Below are 24,368 nucleotides of genomic sequence, written 5' to 3'. Positions count from 1 at the left end.
TTTTCTGTGCACATTTAGTGATTTTAATTGTGAAAATATGTTTGTTTCAAAAAAGATGTCTTAACAGAACACTAACCATTTTTATTTAACTATATATACAAAAAACAAATTGTTTTATCTTAAAGCGGTCTGTCTTCTGTCACGCCAAAAACTTTTTAAAATATTTTTTTTGGTATTTTTGTTCAGTAATAGAAATCATGAGGAAACATTTGCATTAAAACAGTGGGATGTGTGAGAACTGATCAAAAGAAACATACGGCATTTTACTGATCCAAAAACAGATCACAATTTTGCAATCCTGAATTATGAAAACAGCAATATTTAAAAAAAGTTGTATGCCTGTAGTTTTAAATTCAATAATGAATAGGCAACATTGCCTCATTTTTTATAAATAAATGGAGCATCACGTGAAAATACAGAGGAAGCATACAAATTCCTTTGAAGTTGTGCATCTCATGTGCAGAATAATCAAACAAATGCCAAAAAAACAATTCTACTTCAAAGATAACAATGAACGGTTCAATAATTTTGCCATCTGTCATTCTAAAATAACTATAGCTTTTGTAAGGAAGACTAATCAGTGGCAGAGACAATTGCATAATCTTGTTACGATGTATGCAAAGAGCATTTTAGTCAGCATTTATCTCTTCTGATATCCAAACATATCACAGTCCAGTTTCAAATCAAATTTTTATGCTGTACTTTAAGCATATTGAGGCAACCCAGTTTCTGGAAAAAAAAAAATTGATTGCTCAATTCTCCAATTATAATAATGCGCACACAAAAAAAAAGACGCAACAATCCTGCTGCATGGGACAGATGCACTTTCTTCCCAAACAATTTTAGTTAATGAATTTAATTTACAATAATGTCAACACTGCACAATTCCAAAAATGTAATTTTCCATTTGACAATTTTATTCATGAACTGCGCGCTGTACAGTAAATGAATTGTTTTGCAGTCACTCAAACTGTTCCCTCAAAAGTTTCAGAAAACATTAATCGTAATTCACAGACTTTGAGTAGGAATAGATTAATCCCAAATGATATATCTGAGATGTATAATGTTGCATTCTTCGCAGCCCACAAGAGGCTACAAAACCAGTTACTTTAACCTTGAGCAGTATTTGGCTACCAAATACCTCAAAAGAAACACAGGAAGTTTAAATGAAAGTATCTGAAAAATTCTCAGTGTACTGTAATCTGCATATTTGATTCATACAATATTCAAAATTAAACATCTAGTATTTTACAAGCCAAGAGCACTTTTTAACGGTGAAGTGAAGTTGCATTCAACTTTTCTGCTTTGAAGAGCATTTAAAGATCCATTCACCTTAAAAAATACATTACTCCTCTTCTGGTCAGTCAACTGTTTTTTTTAGATTTAGGTTGAAGGCAAGAGAAATGATGTGAAAAGGCAGACAGAAATAGGAACAATTTTTTGAAAAGACTATAATCTGGTGTTGGTTAGAAACACACGTACACAGATTTCAGTTTTTAAAAGATTAGCAATTTCCCACCCTCCCAAGCCCAAAATAAGGAATACATTCAACATTAGAAACCTCAGATAATAAATAATTAAATTTTCATTTTCACATAAAAGTCTGTTTTTGTGTTTCCATCAATATCCCTGAAGCCCATTGTAGACTTTCTTCACTGGTCCTTGTTTAAGCAGATTCTTTATATCTAAAGGATTAAAAAAAAAATCATCTATTTTTTGAATTCATAATCAACATTGCCTTATATTACTCATTAAGGAGCGAGAGAATGTACGCACGGCTCTCGGATGGACAAGAGTCCGAATCTCATCCATGTTTCTTGACCAGAGCTATCAATATTTGCACATAAACATCAATAAAACAATAAAGAGAACAACCCCCTGGATTTTAGCTTTAGAGAGGCTTTTCTTGGGGAATGTTGGGATGCAGGGCCTGCTGTGGTCAAGAAACCCGAAGACTGGTTTTCCCATTAAAGTCAATTTGCTCTGTACAAGAAAGCAAAGTATCTTCTGCCAATAAAAAAACAAAGTAAGCTCCTCTGACAAACATAATGTGAAGAATAAACACATGATAAATTTTATGTGATAAAATGAAATTATCATAAAATGCTGTGTCCCCAGCCACAGTGGGAAAGGCAGGTGAAATCCCCAGTAATTTCCTCTCTGGTCACTGCAGCTTTGTCATTATGCAAACTTTCTAAAATTCCTGCAGAATTTAAATCTAGGCTTTTTTATGCGAGTGCTGTAAACAACTGATAAGGTGCAGATTATTGAGCAGGAAGCCTGGCTCAGAACACATTTAAGAGCTAGTGGGTGGTGACAGCAGAGCAGCGTGTTGGCCTTGACGCTTGCTCTTGATGATCGACAATACTCCTGAAAAGGAACTTGCATCATTGATCCAGATCCACACCTCAGCTTTCAGCCGCTAGCTTTCTGAAGGCCTGGAACCACCACTTCCCATTAAAAATAAGAGACAGCTTGGTCCTTGGTTCCAATTTTGACCAAAACAGTTCCTGACAATTCACCAACTATTTTTAGGGAGTTAAAATATTCAGTTTATAAAAATGTCAATTTTCATTGAAACTTCTATTGCTTAAAAAAGGAATCCATTACTTATCTGGATTTCATCCATAATAATTACGAATTAATTTAACATTCAAAATTAAACTAACTTGGAACGAGTGATTGCATACACCGTCAGGAACTTGTATCCTATTTAGGTATTTTGAGGAAGGCTAACATGAGGTTGAAGTGTTGATGTCGAAGTCAAAGTATGGATTTTGGGGACCCAGTGCTTTGTTGAGGCAAAGCAGAACAGGGAAAGGAAAATTGTTCATTTTTTGGGTTGCACTAGCTGTTTAAAGGGGCAGGGCACACTTCACTTGATACACGAGAGAGCAAGGAGCTTTCAGGGGGAGGTGGGGGGGGGGGGGGGGGGGGGGGGGGGGGGGGGGGAGAGTCCCTGATGACAATGGTCAGACCAAAGTTTCAGTCAGATACATGGGTGACGGTTAGCAGGGGAGGGAAAGGATTTTCGAGAGGCCGATAGGACCTCTCGGGATAAAATGACAGCAGCAGCCAGACCGGTGGCACCATGACTGTCGCTGTTGTACGGCACCATAGGTCAAGGACTAGGCACGCAAGAATGACAAGGGATTCTTTAGTCAAGGGCACAGATGGCCATGTCTGTGGCCGCAAACACGATTCTAGGATAGTGTATCGCTTCCTTGGTGCCAGGGTCAAGAAAGTCTAAGCCAACACGAGAGATTCTGAAAGCAATCAGAAGTCATGGTCTACAATGATACTAATGACATAGGCAGGAAGGGAAATTAGGTCTTGCAAAGAGAATTTAAGGAATTTGCAGAAAGTTAAAAAGCAAGACATCTTGGAGGGCTCATCCAGTGAGGCAATGATGGTAGATTTCAGGAATAAGAATAGATAATCATCATAGGGTTATACTACAGTCGTCCGTCTCCCCCCCCCCCCCAAATAGCCAACAGGCGATGGAGGTAAAGACGAAGATCTATTGTGGAAAGATGTGAAAGCAACAAGGCAGCTGCACTGGGTTACTTTAATTTCTCCAAAATTTACTAGGACTCCCTTAGTGTGCGAGAATTAGATGGTGCAGAGTTTGTAAGATGCATCAAGTAGAGTTTTTTATACAGCGAGTTGATTATCTAACCAAAGAAGAGGGCATGTATTGGGAAATGAACCTAGCCAGGCGAATGGAATTTCAGTGGGGGGAAAATTTGGAAGTTATCATAACTACGTTATCAGATAGTTGTGGACAGGGGGGGGGGGTTAATGCCACCTTGAGGAAAGGCTAATTACAACAGCATTAGGCAGAAGTGGGGAGAGTAGATTGGGAGCGGCCGTTTTCTTGGGCAAATCCCCACATGACCTGCTGGAGTTGTAAAGAGCAGCTGGATAGGATTCAGGACCAACATGTGCCAGTGAGGAAGGAGGACAAGGTTTGGGTACCTTAGACAAGGAGATATGTTGCAGACGCAAGTCAAAAAGAAAAAGTACAAGGTTTAGGACGCTGAAATCCATCAGGGTTCTGAGGAATATAAAGAAGCAAGAGAAATAAGGAAGTTTAAAAAGAGTCATACTTTTGTAAATTGTATAAAAATCAAAAATTTCTGGACGGATATTTTTAGAATAATTTCTGAAGTTGTTAATATCCAATTGGATCCCGACTCAAAACTAATAATATTAGGAATATCAGAACAAAGCCTAAAACTTACAACAAGCCAAAGGAACTTCCTTGATTATAGTATAATAACTGGGAAAAAATTAATATTAAAATTTTGGGAAAAATCCAACAACCCCCACAATTAAAATGTGGATTATGGAGATGTCGGAGACCTTACATTTGGAAACAACTAGACTTGTCTTAATTGACAAACAAGAATTATTTGCTAAAATATGGTCTCCATTTATTGATGTTCTGAAAGGGTAAATTGGTCCAGCATGGAAGCCCGACTGAAGCTTGAACCCAGGATTAGATGAATGGTTACGTTTTATAATCTACGGACCTATCTCCAAAGTTGTATTATTGGTCATTTATTCTATTCTTTTAATCATTTTTTTTCTCCCTTCTTCCTATCTATAAAAAAAAATAAACAAATATAAGCTGTGTTAATATGTAATTGATAAAAGAGGACCCCAACTATTTTGATAGCAGGGATCCCAACTATTAACAATATGTAATTGATAAACAAAATATCTTCTAATATATGCTTGTATATGCTTCTAATAAACATATTATTAAAAAAAAGTTATGAATATGTACTTGATGAGTAGGATTAAAGGGAATCCCGTCATTTTATCCATCCCCATGTGGCTTTCAAACTGTCCCAATTCCTCCGCCTCTGTCCTGGGGTCTGACCGACCTCTCCCCCCCCCCTCCCCCCCCCCCCCCCCCCCCCAATCTTTGCACAACCCCAATTCTGGACTCTCCACTCATCACTTTAATTTCATCTTTCATGTATTTTGTGTTGTATGATGGTTGGCAGACCAATTTCCCTCTTGGGCTAAATAAAGTTCTATTGTATCATATATTAAACACAGGAGGGTAAATCAGGAGCAGGCGGAATGGGCGAGGTTCTAAACAAGTACTTCACATTGGTGTTCATTATGGTGGTCTGGAGGATAGTGAGATCAGTATGGATTATGTTGATATTCTAGGCATGTTGATATAAAGGTGGTGATGCTGGTTCTCTTGAAGGGAATTGAGGTGGGATGTATCCCAGGGTATTGAGCGGGGCAAAAGGAGATTGCTGGGCCTTGACAGGAGCAGGACTGGAGAATAGTCAATGTGTGTTTAAGAGCAGAAATACTGATAAACCTGGATAGTATCGGCCAATGTGCCTTACCTCAGGGAAACTATTATGAGTACTTAAGGATAGGGTCTACTCACATTTGGAAAGCACGGACTTATTGAGGATAGTCAGCATGGCTTTGTGGGAGAGCTTTCACAAATTTGATTCTTTTTTTTTTTTTAAAGAAGGTGATGAAAATGATTGATGAGGGTAGGTCAGTGGATATCTATATTACTAAAAGTCGGATCTTGACCGCTTTTGGCCCACTGTGCTGCGATTTCCGAGAGAAAGCCGCCACCTAAGGCCGTCATTTTTGGCCACCTCGCTCAGAGCCCACGTCTGCCTTCCTGGACCAGAGGATTTTTCCCATCGATGAAAAATCAGAGAGATACTAATGTTTTTTTTTTTTTTAAATCACCATTCTCTCTGCTGCCCCTGCTGGAGGGAGGGGGAGGGACTATAAAACCAGGTGTGTCTCAATCAGTCTCTGCAAGATGGAGGTCACGTCTCTCTGAGCTCTGAATAACACTGAACACATGTCTACTAAACTGCGAGTGCCCTTAATGTGGTTTGAAAATGAAAATATCGTTGGTTTGAAGTAAAAAGGCATGCTTGCAAATGGTTGTTTGGGAGGTTTTGGGTTGAAGTAAAAAGGCACTCTCTCTCTCCCCCCACCTCCCTATCCCCCACCCCCCCCCCCCTCTCCCCCCTCTCTCTCCCCCCCCACCCCCCTCCCCTTCCCTCCACCCCCCTGCTCCCCCGTCCTCAGCACCCTCTCTCTCTCCCGTCAGTCAGCACCCTCTATCCCCCCCCCCCCTCTTTCCCCCCCCCCCCCCCACCCTTCTCCATCCCCCCGGCCCCTATCCTCCTCCCTCCACCCTACCCTCTTCCCTCCCTACCTCTCCCCCTTCCCCCTCTCAGCACCCCCGCTCTCTCACCCCCTCTCTCCCCTACCTTTCCCCCCCCTCACCCACCCTCCCTCTTATCCTCCCCTCCACCCCCTCACCCTCTCCCTGCCCCTCTCTCCGTCTCTGCCCCTTCTCTCTCTGCCCTCACACCCTTTGCCCCCGCCCCCCCCCCCCCGCCCAGATGTGTGACTGCAAGGTTGGGGCTATGCGTTAGTAGATAGGGTGGTTATGGGGTAAAAGGAGCAAATTAATAATATGAATATAATATCAAGGGGAATAATTAGCGTGTGTGGGGGAGGGGGGGCAATTGGGAGATCAAATAGTTGTATATATGAACACCAGTACAACTTTGAACAAGGTCCCTCATGGTAGATTAATCCAGAAGATTAAGACACATGGGATCCATGGAGATTAGGTGGACTGGATTCAAAATTGGCTTGGTCATAAAAGACAGAAGGTAGTGGTGGAGGAGTGTTATTCTAAAGGGGGGGTCTGCAACTTGTGGGCCAGTTGGAAATATGGGCAGAGAAATGGCAGGTGGAATTTAATCTGGAGAACCATGTAGTGTTGCAATTGGGAGATCAAATAGAAGAGAATCACAGGACCCTTCTGAGCATTGAAGAACAGAGAGGGCTTGAGATGAAAGTCCATGGTGCCCTGAAAGTGGTGCCACTAGCAGACAGTGTGGCAAAGGTGGCATTTGACATGCTTGCCTTTCTTGTTCATGGCGCCAAGTATAAAAGCCAGAAAAGTCATGTTGCAGCTGTCTAAAATTTTGGCGAGGTTTCATTTGGAGTACTGCATGCAGATCTGGTTGTTTCATTACAGGTAGTATGTGGAGGCTCTGGAGAGGGCGCACAAGAGGTTCACCAGGATGCTGCCTGATTAGAGAGTGTATTAAATATAAGGAGACATTGGGCTAACTTTGATTGTTTTCTCTGGAACATCAGAGATCAAAGGGTGTCTCAGTAGAAGTATAAAAATTAAAAAAAATAATGAGAGGCATACACAGGGTAGATAGTTATAAGTTTTTTGCTCAGGTTGGAAATGTCAAATGGGCAGCACAGTTGTTGCTTTACAGCACTTTCAGCGCCAGAGATGCGGGTTCAATCCCGATAACAGGTGCTGTCCCTACGGAGTTTATATGTTCTCCCCATGGGTTTTCTCTGAGATCTTAGGTTTCCTCCCACACTCCAAAGATGTATAGGTTTGTAGGTTAATTGGCTTTGTATAAAAAATATAAAATTGCCCCTAATGTGTAGGGTAGTGTTAATACAGGTGCACAACCTTTTATCCGAAAGCCTTGGGACCAGACACTTGTCGGATTTCGGACATTTTCGGATTTCAGAATGGAAGATTTTTAGCGTAGATTAGGTAGGTAGAAGGCGGCTTGAAAAGTCTGGAGCTGCTGCCTCCTCCCACCGGGAGACTCATTGCATAAATGTTAGTCAGTTAGTTTGGAGGGATTTTAGGTGGTGGAGTCGGGGTAGGGGGAAACTTTAATTCTTAGTCCCCTACCTGGTCGGCGATCCAACCTCGCGGAGCTGGGGGCTCGTACGGGCGGCGCCGGTTGGAGCTCTGACCCCGGCAACTCTACCCCTGGCTGCGAGGTGCTCCAAATCCAGCGCCGCCCGCGGTCGGACGTCCCATCTCCGAGAATGTCGGGAGTCGGCGGCGTGCAGCGCTGGGATACCAGCGGGGAGCGGGCAATGCCTTACCGGGTCGCCGTGCGGCAAGCTCCGGAACGCTGTGGCTGCCGACACACAACATCGCGGAGCGTCGCTGGATTTGGAGCCGCGGAGTTGGGGGCCGTCCGTCCGGCGCGGGCGGCGCCGGTTGGAGGGCAACTCTACCCCTGGCTGCGCGGCTCCAAATCCAGCGAAATGTTGTGTGTCGGCGGCCACAGCACTCCGGAGCTTGCCGCACGGCGACCCAGTAAGGCATTGCCCGCTCCCCGCTGGTTTCCCAGCATGCGACGCTGCCGACTAATTCGCGGAGCTGGGGCGTCCCGGCCGCGGGCCGCGCTGGATTTGGAGCGCCTCGCAGCCAGGGGTAGAGTTGCCGGGGTCGGAGCTTAGCCCCAACGGCACAATTTACTGCAGACCCGGTAAGGCATTGACCGCTCCCCGCCTCTCCGACCAGGTGCATTTAAAGGCCTTCATCACATAAAAGCCCTCCAAACTAACCACATTTAAGCAATGATCGTCTCCCGGCCAGGGAGGAGGGCTACAGTAGTACAGACTGGGTTGGACGTTTTGTCAAGTTTGGCGCCACGCAGCTTTGGTTCTGGATGGCCGGTTTTATCTAAATATTTCTTATGTACAATTTATTGTATTTGGTTCTCTGAATTAGATAGAGCCAGAACCACCGACAGCAAATAATCTTAGTTATATTAAATATTTCTCAGTCTTCAGTGACTATTTCTCACAGGCTTTAACATAGTTAATTGATGTCCAGACCTAAAGAGTCAAAGTCCCAGAATTTCCTTCATTATCTGGCAGAGGCAGAGAGGAATTACCAGAACTGCAATACAACCTGACAGATTAATTGCCATCTTTGGTCATCAATGCCATTATGCTTGTATAATGCAACTGATTAAATCCAAAAGGTGCACAAAATAGATCATAGGTAGATATTTTTCATCTAATAATTCTCACGAGCCATACTTTGTGGTAGATTTATAATGGAGTCGAGTGAAAAAGCTCATTTCGACAACGGATGAAAGAAGAGCTAATTTCTACAACAGAGTAGACTAAGGATGCCAGAAATGTCCTACTTTCTCATCAGTTTTCTTCCCTTCACCAGTGGCAACAATACTTATATGACAAGTGAACAATGAAAAATAAAATGTGAGTATTATGTCTGGAATGTAAAGGACAGCACAGTGGTGCAGGAGTAGAGTTGCTGCATTACCACACTTACAGCGCCAGAGACCTGGGTTAGATCCAGACTATGGATGCTGCCTGTACGGAGTTTGCACGTTCTCCCCATGACAGCGTGGGCTTTCTCCGAGATCATCGGTTTTCTCCCACACTCCAAAGCCATACAGGTTTGTAGGTTAATTGGCTTGGTATAAAATGTAAATTGTCCCTAGTGTGCAGTATAGTGTTAACGTGGGTTGAAGGGCCTGTTTCCATGCTGTATCGCCAACTAAACCAAAAACTAAACCAGAATGTAACAATTTAACAATAAATACTTGCCATCTTTCTGATTGTCAGTAAGTTTATCCTTGGGAAAATCCACATCAAATGTTATTATTAGGGAACCCCTAATGTTGTTATTGTCAAAATTTGGTAATCCCTCTCCTTTCTTCCATAGTTTTGCACCAGGTTTTGTAATCTTGTCTCTAACTACATGAACCTGGGAAAAGATACAAGATAAAATTAAAACAATTTTCCACAGAGATAATATTAAATTTTCTTAATACAATCTTAAAGTACAATTATTTTCTACTTTAAAGAAAATGACAGACTTAATTGTGAAGAGTATAACAAAACTTGTTAGAATGGTCTATTAAAAGTTTGACGATGAATTTGAACTCCGTACCTTGTGCCCATCCAAATGTGAAATATCCATTTCAAAACCTATGAGTGCTTCCACTAATGAAATTGTGACATTTGTATAGAGGTCATCACCCCGTCGTTCAAATACGGGGTGCCTAAAGTAAAAGAAAGCAACTGATGAGATTAAAGAATTACTTAGTATAACTTACCACGTTAAAGTGCATTAAACAGAACCATTTTGCATAGAGCTTGCACCAGAGTCGAGATACCCAATCTGCTGAATTAACTCAGCGGGACAGGCAGCATCTCTGGAGAGAAGGAATGGGCGAGGTTTCAGATGCTTCAGTGACCTGAAGCATCACTCATTCCTTCTCTCCAGAGATGCTGCCTGTCCCGCCGAGTTACTCCAGCATTTTGTGTCCACCTTCGATTTAAACCAGCATCTGCAGTTCTTTCCTACACAATCAAGTCCTCCATCTCTGTTATCATTCTGGTAAACTTCTTCTATATAATTTTAAAACTTCTCTATCTGTCAACTGTTGTGCCCCAATCTGGATATATTTTTCCAGCAGAAACCCAACAGTATACGACAATTTTTTTTCTTTAAAAAAAAACTATTTACTTATTACCAAGCTTTTTTAAAAATGTGAATTTACTACACCTTCTAATATTTACAAAGATATACATCCCGACATCGTAACCTCTGTTCCTATATTTTTCATTTAAAATTGTACTATTTAATTTATATTTCCTCCACCCATTGGATTGAAAATCTACCTCTCTGCATCTTGGCTGACAAAATTGAGATAAAAGAAAGGAAATCCACCAACAGTCTTAAATAAAGTAAATAAAAGAGCTCTCACTTTAAAACCTTTATTTTGAATTTCAGGTCACCTGGCTCTCCATCTATATGCGGTTCACCTATAGAGAAAAGAGAATGTACAACTTCATCTCTGCACAATAAAGTTGGCAATTTTAGTTATCATTTGTCACCATTTTACAATGGCAAAATGCAGAATCTTACTTTAATATGTTGACTTATGGATACATTCATCTGTATGCACATTAGTGCCATAAAGCACCAACAGATCGGTGCTGGCATTGGTTGAGAAGGTGAGATGAATTCAAACTCATTTGGGCTTTCAGAAGCATGGGCGGAAATCCCAGGGAGGGGCCAAGGGCCAAACCCATTGAAATCTCCACTTTCCGCGAGACAGTGGGGGTGGGACTGCTGATCGAGGGCGCCGCTTGGACGAGAGCGACGTCAGTCAGCAGGCAATGGGGAGGGACCATGATGATTCAGCGCGATGATTGGAGGAGGGAGACGTCCTGGTGAAGCAAAGATCAATGAGCGGAGCTTGAATTGCATGCCCAGGTCATAGGTCACATGCGAAAAACAGCCCTGGACACGGACCTGCGCCTCATCCGCAGCCAGGATCAATCCCGGGTCTCCAGCGCTGCAATCGCTGCCGAATCACCACTGGACCATTCCCCCCCCACCCCCCCAAGCCCGGGGGGTGGCTAGAAACGTCGGGAGTCAGACGGGAACAGAAATTTTATTTTTGTATGCTTCGTTGTCACCTTCTCCTAGCTAACAATGATAAATTCTACATTTTCTTTATGTCTCGTTTTCACACCTTATCCTTCCATATCACCGTGTCTCCCTCTCCCCTGACTCTTTGTCTGAAGAAGGGTCTCGACCCAATATGTCACTCATTCCTTCTCTCCAGAGATGCTGCCTGTCCCTCTGAGTTACTCCAGCATTTTGTGTATATCTTCGTAATTACTTTAAACATGAGTGGCCATCGAAATTGACAAGCAATTGCTTGCGGGATACAACAGACAGCTTTTTGTATTTTTAGCTTGCGGTAAAAGTAAAATTATTGATATTGAAAAGACTTTAATTTTTGAAATTCCAAGTGGAAAAAGAACTTTGCTATTGAGTCTGAAACTGTCAGCCCCCAATCTCCTTTGACCGACTGATACAATTCTTTGTATCACATGATTTTCTAGAACAAGATGTTTGTTTGGAAATTAACTATCATGTTATAGCCGACCTAAGAGGATTCGTAAAAAGATACGTTTTACAGGGATTTGGTAATACAGTTGGATAAAAGGTTTTACGAAGGGAATAGTTGGTCCGAAACATCTTAACACCCTGCCATGTGTGAAACAATGAAGGCAAATGAACTTGGGGATGATTTGAAAGGCTACTTTCAGGAGGCCGCAGAAGCAACTTGAAGTAGATCAGGAAGCTGAAGCTACTTCAATAGTTGGTAACCCCCTGGAGTCAGCAATGTTACTACAACTGGCAAGCATGTCTGGATACCATTGGCAGGGTTTAGAATAAGCTGGAATAAAGGAGCCAGCAATTATAGTATTTCAGCACAAAAGAACGAACCAAAAATATGAACAGTGATGCGAAAATAAAAAGAGAATTTTGTAATGAAGTCGTTTTGGTAGCAAGCAAGATAACAATTTGTAACAGGATATAAGTGGTTGGGTTAACATCAGCCAGCAGCTGAGAAAAGGAATGGAATTCAATCAACGGCGCTGTCTTCCCAATGTTAGGCTGATGGAATTCCATGCAAAACTTAGCATTATACAAGAACCAGATAGAGTGATACAGCGTGGAAACAGGCCCTTCAGCCCAACTTGCCCACACCCTTTCCAGCTTGAGAACATCTTTCGTATAACATGGTGCCCAGAACTGAACACAAGACTCTAAATGCAGTCTCACCAATGTCTTATACAACTGCAACATGACCTCCCAACTTATGTACTCAATACTCTGACTGATGAAGGCCAAAAGCCTTTTTGAATACCTTATCATTCTGCGACTCCACATGATACAGATGTTCATGGCACTGGTTGGTGAAAAGTGATCAACACACACACATACATAATGTACTCAATACACGTGGAATTTGACCGCACTGTTTCATCTGTTGTCAGGCCAATATTTGTCCAATCTCTCCTGATAACTTAATCCCCACCAATCCAGGCAATATCCTTGCTCATTGTTTCTGCATCCTCACTATCTTATCACAGCTCTCATACGGTGTGGTGACCAGAAAAGGTTGGGAGGCTTTCAAAAGGGAATAGGAAGAGGGCAGGGCCAACACGACTATGGATCACTGGTTGATGAGAAATATTACGGTCTGGTCTGAAAAGAGGAGGCTTACATCAGGTATCGGCAGATGGGATCAAGGGAGACCCTCAAATTTAAAATGGAAATAGGAATACATACAAGAAGGAAATTAGGAGGATGAAGAGATATCTCTGGCAGGCAAGATAAAGGTCTGAAGAAGGGTCTCGATCTGAAATGTCACCTAATCCTTCTTTCCAGAGATGCTGCCTGTCCCACTGAGTTACTCCAGCATTTGGTATCTACCCAAGATAAAGGAGAATTTGAACGGAATATGTCAATATTAAAGCCAGGGAGAGCGTAGGTTCAGGAAATGATCTAACTTCTTTATCCTTCTTCACCGTAAATGCAGAGTCCAATTTATTTACTGCGGAGAATAATATGGACATTAGTGAGTTTAAATGAGGGAAGAGTAACTTCCTGGAGCATTAACACAATCAAAGGTACCGGACGTCTTGAAATGTATAAAGAATGCAATATCATGTATTTTGGGAAATTAAACCAGGGCAGGACAGACATCATGAATGCAGTGGCCAGGGGAATGTTGACGTTTAAAATGACTTGGCAAATCACGCAGTAGAAGGAAAGTTGAGGATGCTGTAATTCCATGAATAAAAATAATAAAAACAAAAATCTTATAATCATGTGCAAAAGGGAGATGCTATTGCATGTCAGCCAGTCAAGCCAGCAACATTGCAGTCCCCAGAACGTCATTTTGAAGAGATGGAAAAAAATGGACCAAAAGATTTCTTCCATTCAAGAAAAGGATGATGCAAACTGTAATTTTATCTTTTTACTTCAAAGAGCATAAAGTATCTTACTCAAAACTTTGAAAGACATGCCTAAATAACATTATCCAAGAGCCCCCTCATGCAGCCTGTTGTTAGTACTAAATGGAACACAATATGTCCCTGTATGATCATACCTTCTCCAATGAAAGGATATTCCATTCCATCTCTGACTCCAGGTTCTATCTCCACCTCAAGTGTTCTCTCCTCATTTACAAGCCTGAAATTTAAATAAAAACAATTTAAAATATTCATTCATTTGATTGGTGTCAAGACTGAGCTTTGTGATTACAGCTTCCCCACAACAAAGCCTACCAGATATATCCAATAAATAGGATGGGCTACATTTAGAAAACAACTTACTCACAAAAAAATAATTTTATTCTTTATGTTTAAAAGAATTGTCACTTCATACTCTTCAGGATTCAATTTATACATTTAAATATGAGAATTTTGTCATACAAAGATGATCATAATATTCCAACTCAAACGATAGATAGTTGTTGAACTACAGTGTCCCTCGTAGTATAATCCAAAACACCAAGAGCAACAAATGCTTTTTTTTTTGCTTAAAATATTAATTGCTTAAAATGTTATAATGTCAGCCATTTTTTGTTTACTGGCCCCACAGGCTCCTCAATGACAAAATACAAAGTATGAAAAGCAGTACTTACTTAACATTGGGACACTCATCACAAACCATCTCTTGGGTCATTTGGAATCTTCCAGGACCCAACTGTGTGGTTCTCATTTCCTGTCTACAGTTGCATTTCCTCTTTCCTGGAGCCTGCTTTGCCACTGGCTTGTTTCGTACAACCTGTAAAATTTACCACCGTTTAGCAAGTTATCAATGATTTAAATGATTGCATATTTTTAAAAATCCATTATCCATGAAAGCAAAGTAACACCAATATATCGGTAAAATTGGTAATGAATACTCTTATCCTTGGCTTAATGGATAAGTATAACTGTGTGGTTAAGCAGAAAAATGGACCAGGATGATTTTTGGCGAGTTATTCACATTGAGCCAGGATAAAGGTTACAGGGAGAAGGCAGGAGAATGGGATTTAGAGGGAAAGATAGATAATCCATGATTGAATGTCATAGCAGACTCGATGGGCCGAATGACCTAATTATTCTCCTATGTCATGAACGCATGATATTAGAGGTGGTGGGTAGAAAGAAATGTCCAGCAATGCCTGATGCCCACAGACAACATCCACCATATATCAAACTTAAAAAGTAAAAAAACGTTTCTGAAGAGTTTAGAGACACAGCATGAACATTGGCCCATCAAGTCCGCATCGACCAACAATCAGACCGTTCACTAGTTCTACCCTACACCCAAAGTACAATTTGCAGAAGCAAAATTAACCTACAAACCTGCGCATCTTTGGAATGTGGGAGAAAACCAGAGCCCATAGAAAATCCACGCGGCCACAGGGAAAACATGCAAACTCAGTGCAGACAGCACTCGTAGTCAGGATCGAACCCAGGTCTCTGGCACTGTAAGGCAGCAACTCTACCGCTGTGCCACTGTGTCGCCCAGAGGGTGAATATTAAACTATTCCCAGCAAAGTTTTGAGGAAAATAGGGATGCAAGAACAAAAATTGGTGACATTAAAAATTAAAAACTAAGCAATCTATTAAGTGAACTTTAATGCACGATTCCTTATTTACAAGAAAACTGGCTATGAACTTCTTCGCACTGACATGATCCTATCCCCAATGCTTGTATTTTACATTATGCAACTGAGTTTTAATTTAAACCTTTGATCAACAGAAAGCAGAGATTGCTGCAACTTTTTACACCAATTCAAAAATCCTAAATAGACACAGTAACCACCCCTTAAACAAAAAAAAAAAAAAGCCTGCTATGAGCCGTAAATTGCTGATGGAAATAATTTTATATCCCATCAACAGATCACAGGTGCAACCACACAAAAACTCACCCAACCATGTCTCTCAAAGCTATCTTGCTGGTGTTACTATGCTTTCATGGCCAATGCATTTCAAGAATAGGATGTTCGTTGACAGAAGGACAGCATGTTCAACCGGAAACATTCACCCAAAATTTGCAGCTGTATTAACGGCAGAGTGCAATTTGTTGCAAATCTAACAGCAACACGGGGATTTTCATGCATGAGTGGCGTAAAAATCTCACAGCTTCCGTCAAAGTTCAATGCTCCTCCACGGATCGTGACACTTCACAGTTAACTTCATAACTCAGGGAAACATCCCAAAAATATCATGCTTTATTGCACAAGTTTTCAAAACTGCAATTAACTACAATTTCTGCCTTCTACTAGGTATCATGCTCCAATCCTTTGTCGTGGAATTTAGCAACTCAATACTTGGAAGCAGTAGGAAAAGTCTTCACCCATTTCATAAGCTAGCCGCTGGTGCTGTGGGTTTAATTTAAATCTCTGAAAACCATCCCCCAATTTGGACACTGCCTTGATTGTCCACTTTGTACCTTTAAAGGCTTATACTTCCATTTAGCTTTGCCAGGAATAAATGATTGAATTAATGAATGTAATAAACCCATTAGATATCCTGTGCACACTTAAAACAACTCTCAAGTCAGAAAAGAAGCTCCCCACACTGTGTCAACATTTGCCCTTCAACATGACGATAATCTTTTAGCGTGTAGGAAGGAACGGCAGATACTGGTTTACACCAAAGATAGACAAAAAATGCTGGAGTAACTCAGTGGGACAAGCAGCATCTCTGAAGAGAGGGAAAGGGTGATGTTTCAGGTTGAGACCCTTCTTCAGACTTTTAGCAGCAGTAGAAGGGAATACCAAATGGCCATATTTTGATAGAGGAAGGAGTGAATGACTTGGGCTAGGACAAAAAAGATTCAGTCCGTTAAAGGAGTTGTGCATGTTTTGATCGGAGTCACCCTGAGGCTGGTTGATAATGAAGAGAAACAGACATTCTCTTGCAGGCCTTCTTGTTACAATCTCTAAACTCCAAGTACATCACGTTTGCCCATGATTTGAACACAAAGACAACAATAAACAGTTAACTACAGCTATGTCTTTAACATTTTGAGTGTAGACAAGTAACTTTGCAGAACTACACATTTACAATTTGAGAATATTGTAGCTACCAAGATACCTCTGAATAATAATGGACACAAAATTCTGGAGTAACTCAGTGGGACAGGCAGCATCTCTGGAGAGAAGAAATGGATGACCTCTGAATACCTTTTCATAATATTTCAAATGGAAGGTCTAAAAGTTTGAGGCCAGGGAACCTAAATGCCCCCAAATTAGTGTTATGAGGGCTGACCCATGCATATACACAAATACAGCAATTATTGATCAACAGGCCTATGACCATGCTCGATGTGCCAAATGACAAATAAATCTGGTCTGGAAGCTTCCTTCATCTCCATCAGAATAGTGTGAACGGGTTATGATTATGTCAGTAGACAAACTGCTTACAAAGCTGACCTTTTAATTTCATACTAAATACTGCTTTCAATGTACAGTCGAACAGATTGTGGGTCGAGAAGGAAACGTTACTCTGTACTCCAGAAGAGTGGTTATAACCAATGAGGACTTTTGACTCCAAAGAGCGTCTCCGTGTCATGTAAGTGATCAACTTGCTTGTCATGGGAAAGGGTCCATTATGCATTCTGCCTGGACACATCTAGCACAGGATGCCGAGGCTTCTGGAGCATCTGCAAGAACTTCTGAAGCTGTTAGAGGGACAGCACTGTGCTGCTGGACAGGTGGGATACCAAGATCATGGCCTTACACAAGTACACGCAACTGCAGGGATTGCAACAATTAACAAAACATTTCCCCACTGGATATCAAGGGGAGAGTAATTGCCCTTGTGGTCGAGGCCAAGCTACAGTACTTACCCAAATCCCAGGGTGGGTTTACAACTGGGAGATCCGCAACCCAGACGACCACCTCAGTGTGGCAGCTGCACGAGAAGTGCCGAGAGTGAAGACCGTTAGATATTGCCTTTATCAACCTCACCGAGGATGGTGTCAGTAGGAGCGGTTTATTCAAACTGCTGAAAACATGCGGCTGTCTGGAGCTGCACAGGGTGATCTACAAGGGCTACGCTGGAAATCCTCTCCAACCACAGCAGGGTTACATTGGGTTAAATCAGTGTCCATGCTATTTGGCATATTCCTCTCATTTCTGCTCTCATTGTCTCCAGCCCATCCACACAGAGCCTATCTACACACCGGGCCCAGTGGAAAGCAGCTCAACCTTACTCCGGGAGCCCACCAAAGGAGAAGCAGGTCCTCATTGGAGAGATGGCCCCCGCACATATGATGCTGAAGGTAATCAAAATCAAAGATCCTATAGTGGAGCAAGATAGACCACTCCTTCTAAATGCAATGGACCGACATGTAGTACGCAACGGAGCGGAACATGGGCCTTTTTTTCATCCATTTCCATAACCCGACCCGACCCGCAGTGTAATCAGCGTTGCGGGGGAACAGTTTGTGTTAATAAATTATAATTCTGAAGACGAGGAGAAGATTTTTCCCAAGTAACTTTTATGAGGATGTTTCCGTAACCGGCTTCCGTCTCCGCACTAGTATCCTATGGGATCTTTGGTGCGGAGACGGAAGCCGGTTACAGAAATGGGGCCGAAAATTACCCATGAATCTGCCCATGACCGTCTTTTGTGTCGAGTGATCTATCTTGCTTGCTATAGGATCTTTGGACAAAAGTGCTGGAGAAACTCAGCGGGTGCGGCAGCATTTATGGAGCGAAGGAAATAGGCAACGTTTCGGGCCGAAGCCCTTCTTCAAACAGCCCAAAATTCTGCCCGAAACATTGCCCATTTCCTTCGTTCCATAGATGCTGCTGCACGCACTGAGTTTCTCCAGCACTTTTGTATACTTTCGATTTTCCAGCATCTGCAGTTCCTTCTTGAACAGATGATGCTGAACCAGTCTCGCTAATGGACAGACGCTCTCACTCCTGCAAGGAGCCATCAACATCAAGATAGACACAAAATGCTGGAGTAACTGCAGATCAGGCACATCTCTGGAGAAAAGGAATGGGTGATGTTTCAGGTCGAGACCCGACCTTTTGGGCCAGATTAGGAGTCTGAAGAACGGTCTCGACCCAAAACGACACCTATTCCTTTCTGTTAACTACTTACTTCTACAAAATTGCCCGAATACACTTCTTCGAGTGTAACTTCCAGGTCCACTACTATGTCACTTCCTCGAGGAATGTTCCGGTCTTGTTGTCGTGGACTTCCTCCAAACATAAAACCGAAGTCTCCAAAGAAGCTATAATTAAAAAAATAAAACAATTTGTCAAGAAAAAGCAAAAACTAAAAAAGTGCCTTACTGTTACTTTTTCCAAATGGAATTTTCAGTCTACTTTACATTTGGTCAAAATAGTTATCTCAAAGGGAATCACAGTTTTGATGTTTAGAGATCTCATGTTCAACATTTGCTGTGTTAATGAACAGCTGCTCTGAGTGACAATTGTCAGGGTGCAGTTTTCAGCTGTGAGTGGTTGCATTAGCACAAATGGTTCCCAATCCTGATCATTGCAGATAAACTCTTGTGCAAGAATTAGCTTTAACGTCAAACGGTAAATTGTAGCAATTTTACTTTTTTTTTTGTAGTTCAGCGCCGACGAACAATTCCCACACACTAACACTACCCTACACACACTAGGGACAATTTACACATACACCAAGCCAATTAACCGACAAACTTGTACGTCTTTGGAGTGTGGGAGGAAACTGAAGATCTCGGAGAAAACCCACACAGTCACAGGGAGAACCTACAAACTCCATACAGACAGCACCCGTAGACGGGATTGAACCCGGGTCTCTTGCGCTGTAAGGCAGCAACTCACCTGCTGTGCCACCCGAGCAATAGGAAATAAAACTAAAATACATTTAAAGCTTGCTTCCCATGCCAATTGCAAAATGATATACAGAAAACACAATGGTAAGAGTTGAGCCCCACAGAGGGAGAACAAATTTCAGGCATAAGACTAAAGCATCCTAAGCTCCGACATCAAGACTGCAAAGTGCACTACTTACTGTGAAAAGATGTCATCATGAGAACCTTGACGGCCTTCCTTCAAACCCTCTTCACCATACATATCATACTGTTTCCTCTTCTCTTCATCAGACAAAACCTATTCAAGTATAGATAACACTGATCAATAGATTGTTTAACATTTAGCCTACATATGCACAGCTAAAGTGGAAACCAAAAAGGAAAATTGTAATTCAGGCTTGTCATAAATGAGACAGATTCTTTCACATTAAACATCATTTTCAGCACTTCATAAGCCCTCAGAACTCTGAAAATATTCATCTATGATTAACCATCTAGGTTAATGGAAATTGAAACAAAGACCATCCTTCTCCAATTCAAAGCATAGTTTTTATTTGAATTTGCACTTTCTCAAGAAAAGGTTGCTTTCTAAAACATCCTTTAAGAATGTAAAAAAAAAATCAAACCAATAAAAAAAAGGTAAACTTAAAAAAAAATAAAAAATGCTGGCATGACTTCTATACAATCCTGTTCTCCTCTCAGGCACATGATGTGATTCATTTTGTAGATGTTCTGATACCAAAGGTGTAATTAAAGGTGCAATGCAAACACAAATGCATTTTTACAAACAAAACACAAAATGCGGGAGTAACTCAGCGAGTCAGGCAGCATCCGTTGGGGGAAAGGGCAGGCAACATTTTGGGTCGAGACCCTTGTTCAGGCCAATTGAAGGGTCCTAACCCAAATTCTCACCCGCCCATTCCCTCCGCAGATGCTGCCTGACCCACTGAGTTATTCCAACACTCGAGTGCTTTGCTCAAGATTCCAGCATCTGCAGTTCCTTGTGTGTCTGCTTTTTATACAGGCAGGTACCTTCAAAGATTGTCCTGTAGAATAATTAATTCATTGTATAGTATTGGTACTTGTGTGTCATTGTTGGGGGAGTCCAGAACCAGGGGCCACAGTTTAAGAATAAGGAGTAAGCCATTTAGAATGGAGACGAGCAAATACTTTTTCTCACAGAGAGTTGTGAGTCTGTGGAATTCTCTGCCTCAGAGGGCAGTAGAGGCAGGTTCTCTGGATGCTTTCAAGAGAGAGCTAGATAGGGCTCTTAAAAATAGTGGAGTCAGGGGATATGGGGAGAAGGCAGGAACGGGGTACTGATTTGGGATGATCAGCCATGATCACATTGAATGGTGGTGCTGGCTCGAAGGGCCAAATGGCCAACTGCTGCACCTATTGTCCATTGTATGCATACTAACATCCAACATTTTTCTCATGTGTGAACTATTGTCTATTGATCGACACAAAATGCTGGAGTAACTCAGCAGGTGAGGCAGCATCTCGGGAGAGAATGAATGGGCGACATTTCGGGTCGAGACCCTTTTGAAGAACCAGCATCTGCAGTTCTTTCTTACGTCTATTGTCTAATACTTAGGCTGAGCTTCCTGACATTAACTCTCACCCCACTCTCATTGGGTGGGGCTGGCAAGTTTGTTTGAAAACTAAAAACAGCTGAACATCGTACAGCTCGGGCATCATTATTAAAAAATAATAATGTTTGTCATCATTTCCTCAGAACTAGATATCAGAATTTAAATTTGAAATGACAAGAATAGGTTAAAAAATGGCCACAGAAAATGAGGATATTCAAAAGCAATTGTTTGCAAAACATTAAATTAATTGAATATTACTGGGAGACAAGTAAATAGGCATAACATTACAAAAAGCATTTTTTTTTTTTAAATGAGGAACATGAACTATTTAGTAGGGGGGGGGGGGGGGGGGGTGGAAATTAGTGTCAGATGGAGTCATCTACAGGACCCCGAAAACCTAGTATAAATTCTCATGTCACCAGAACAGACACTACACCTAGTTAATATTGACTTGACGATTATTAGACCTTGATGCCAAAGGGTTGCAAAATGCTTCGAGAACAATGAGTTGTTAATTAATTTCACATGGTTCAAATGAAGTGAAGTGCCGACAAAGAGAGGGACAGAGACTTGAAAATGACAAGTAGCGGTTTTAGCCGTTACCGAATGTGTTCAGAGTTACTAATGCAGGAGATCCCACAATAGGCAATGTAGAATTACCAATGGAAAGGTATTGGCTTGAAATCTTGGCTGTTTACCAGTCTTGGGCATTTTATATTGCTATATCATACTTCACTTTTGAATGCAGATTTATATTAAACAAGGATTTGGGGATAGTTCAAGGTCACTATATACACACACACACACACACAAGTTCTTTCCTCACCAACCTAAATAGAGCTCATGCAAAACTGCTTTTTCCATGAGAGTAGTGTTCTGGATCCTGAGCAGGTGGTGAAGTTGTAAATGTTGCCTCGCACAAGCTTGCCCGAAGGTAGTGGGCCATGTTGTTTTATTTAGTCAAACACGTACACAGAAGCCTTTGGAGGCCAGGTCAATGGATATTTTTAAGGCAGAGATAAATAGATTCTTGATTAGTACAGGTATCAGGGGTTATGTGGAGAAGGCAGGAGACTGGGGTTGAGAGGGAGAGATGGATCAGCCATGATTGAATGGCAGAGTAGACTTGATGGGCCGAATGGCCTAATTCTGCTTCTATCACTTATGTACAGGAACTGTAAACCATTTTTTGAACTACGATAAGTCAGCTTGAAATACGGACCTGGTCTACAGAATGCTCATTAAGAAAGGTAGTACTACTTAAAAGAGATTGTTTCAAGTAAGAAGCTTACATTTATTCAAACGTTAAGGCACCATTATTAGTTTGGACAACTACAAAGAGGTGATTAAAACAGTATGAACACTGGAAGTAGCTCACATCAGCTGCTCATTCTGTTGGTTTAAATTATAGTGAGCGCCCTTTCACCTCCTCACCAGTAGCCAATGAACACCAGCCACACATTCTCCCGACTTGTCATCATCACAATTCAGAACTAAAAAAAAGTGACTCGAAGACTTCACATGGAAACGGCGAGAATACACCTTCAGTCAAATTTAACCCCGAATACAGCTTTTACACACACTCACTGCCCTTTCTGCCCCCCCTCCCACCCCAAAACCCCCCGACACATACTCTCCACGCCGAGCTCCATACCTCATAAGCAGCCCCCAAATCATGGAACTTGTCCTGCGCCGCCGGATCGTCCGGGTTTCTATCGGGGTGTAGCTGTAAGGCCAGTTTGCGATAAGCCTTCTTGACATCCTTCACCGAGGCGCTCTTAGAAACCCCCAGAATCTTGTAGAAATCCCGCCTGTCTCTCACAAAAAAAAGACACAAATTGCACACACGAGTAAAATAACACAACAGCCCATTCCTTTGCTGGATTGATGAGACACACTGTAATCCATGTAATGTTTTTTACTGATACAAAAGATTAAGTAATAAGTGGACAGACAGGGGCCGACGGTGCCTATTGCCATTGAGAGAAGGTGGAAGGTGTAGCAATCCCGGGTGAGAATGTATCAACGTTCTAATGCCATTGAGAGAAGGTGGGAGCTGTAACAATCCCGGGTGAGAAATGTAGCAATGTTCTCCCCGGCCGGGACCCTCACTCACTCACCCGGACAGCACCTCTCCGCTCAGGCACATCAACACCACGCAGACCGAGCGCAGGCCCACCGCCATGCTGCCCTCTTTCCCCCTCCGTCCTTCCTCCCTTCCTCCGCTGCACAAGTTGCTCGTTGCGAGCGGCAACTACCGGCAGAAGGACGTCAACAGCATCACCGCTTCCTCATGGCGGACGCCCTCACTATGGGAGGAGCCCAGAGCCGACGCCAATTTGCAAACGAGTGTTATGTGCCCGTTAACTCTTCTGGTGCGTGATTTCAATAACCCAAAACACGCAGGGAGAATAATACTGGATCATTTCACTTTGGGTCGTCAAATGTATGTTTCTTTAAACAAGCGATAACAAGTTGAATCACAATAAGTTTAATTCAACTATCCAAAATATAACGCGTTCAGTATATGAAGAGAATCCAAATGAGAATATTTATGACCTTGTATAAATATGTGGTTAATATTTTACTCTTTATCACTTTTAATCCTGTAACATGTCGCTCTATTTCTGGAAAATTGAAAATACTACCAATAAATAAAAGTTTGAAGGAAGTCAAATAAATTGAAGCTTCAGACATGATGAATAATCAAGTTTATGATTATTATTCTGGAAAAGAATGAGTGTAGGCATGATGGAGTGAATATTCGTGCTTTCTGGAGATGGTCACCTGCTTATTACAGTTATATTACTTAACTTTTATTGTCACCCTGGGTATTTGCTATTGTCACATTATGGAATTATCACACCATTATTTCCCCCCAAATCCATTGGCTTTGCTATCCTTTTCACCTTGTTAACCATGTTTTTGTTAATTTCACCATGCTAACTACTTATTTGTCCTTGTCCTTCATCATTTCTGTTTGTTATCTTATTGCAACATTATGAAGTATCTTGGCAGATTATGTAATTTTTTGACGCACAATATAAATTATGTTTATTTGATTCATAAATGCAATTTTGGTTGTGACGTTAAGTGGACATTAAAGTAAGATTTGATTTATAAACAAAATTATAATTTTGCTTTTACCCACATTTGTGCCGTGGGTGGTTCTGTTGTCGTGATGAGAAAGTATGATTGCGTCAGAAAAAAAGACTGAAATTATTTAGGCAGTTTGTAAACATCTCCAACAAGAAGGT

The 24,368-nt window shown here is 41.7% G+C and overlaps 1 protein-coding gene across 1 annotated transcript; it reads right to left on the bottom strand.

Moving 5' to 3' along the window:
* dnajb11 (DnaJ heat shock protein family (Hsp40) member B11) lies at positions 1-23,414 on the bottom strand. Its single transcript, XM_055637639.1, has 10 exons — positions 23,232-23,414; positions 22,766-22,922; positions 19,717-19,814; positions 18,814-18,946; positions 14,343-14,485; positions 13,806-13,888; positions 10,596-10,653; positions 9,776-9,887; positions 9,430-9,589; positions 1-1,685 (listed from the first exon to the last, which is right to left on the bottom strand). The coding sequence occupies exons 1-10, from the start codon at positions 23,294-23,296 to the stop codon at positions 1,621-1,623; spliced, it is 1,074 nt and encodes a 357-aa protein (XP_055493614.1). The 5' UTR covers positions 23,297-23,414; the 3' UTR covers positions 1-1,620.
* Between the last annotated feature and the right edge of the window lie 954 nt (positions 23,415-24,368).

Source organism: Leucoraja erinacea, chromosome 7, assembly GCF_028641065.1.
Source record: "Leucoraja erinacea ecotype New England chromosome 7, Leri_hhj_1, whole genome shotgun sequence".
NCBI classification, from domain to species: Eukaryota; Metazoa; Chordata; class Chondrichthyes; order Rajiformes; family Rajidae; genus Leucoraja; species Leucoraja erinaceus.
The sequence above is the reverse complement of the archived record's forward strand: the minus strand, read 5'-3'. Positions and strand labels throughout refer to the sequence as shown.

What these genes read in the sequence shown, in the direction of transcription:
- dnajb11 (XM_055637639.1), bottom strand. Translation starts at nt 23,296, where the DNA reads ATGGCGGTGGGCCTGCGCTCGGTCTGCGTGGTGTTGATGTGCCTGAGC. An exon ending in CATGATGACATCTTTTCACA is followed by an intron (nt 18,947 to 19,716) that starts GTAAGTAGTGCA and finishes TTTTAATTATAG; the next exon opens with CTTCTTTGGAGACTTCGGTT. An exon ending in GATGAGTGTCCCAATGTTAA is followed by an intron (nt 13,889 to 14,342) that starts GTAAGTACTGCT and finishes TTTAAATTTCAG; the next exon opens with GCTTGTAAATGAGGAGAGAA.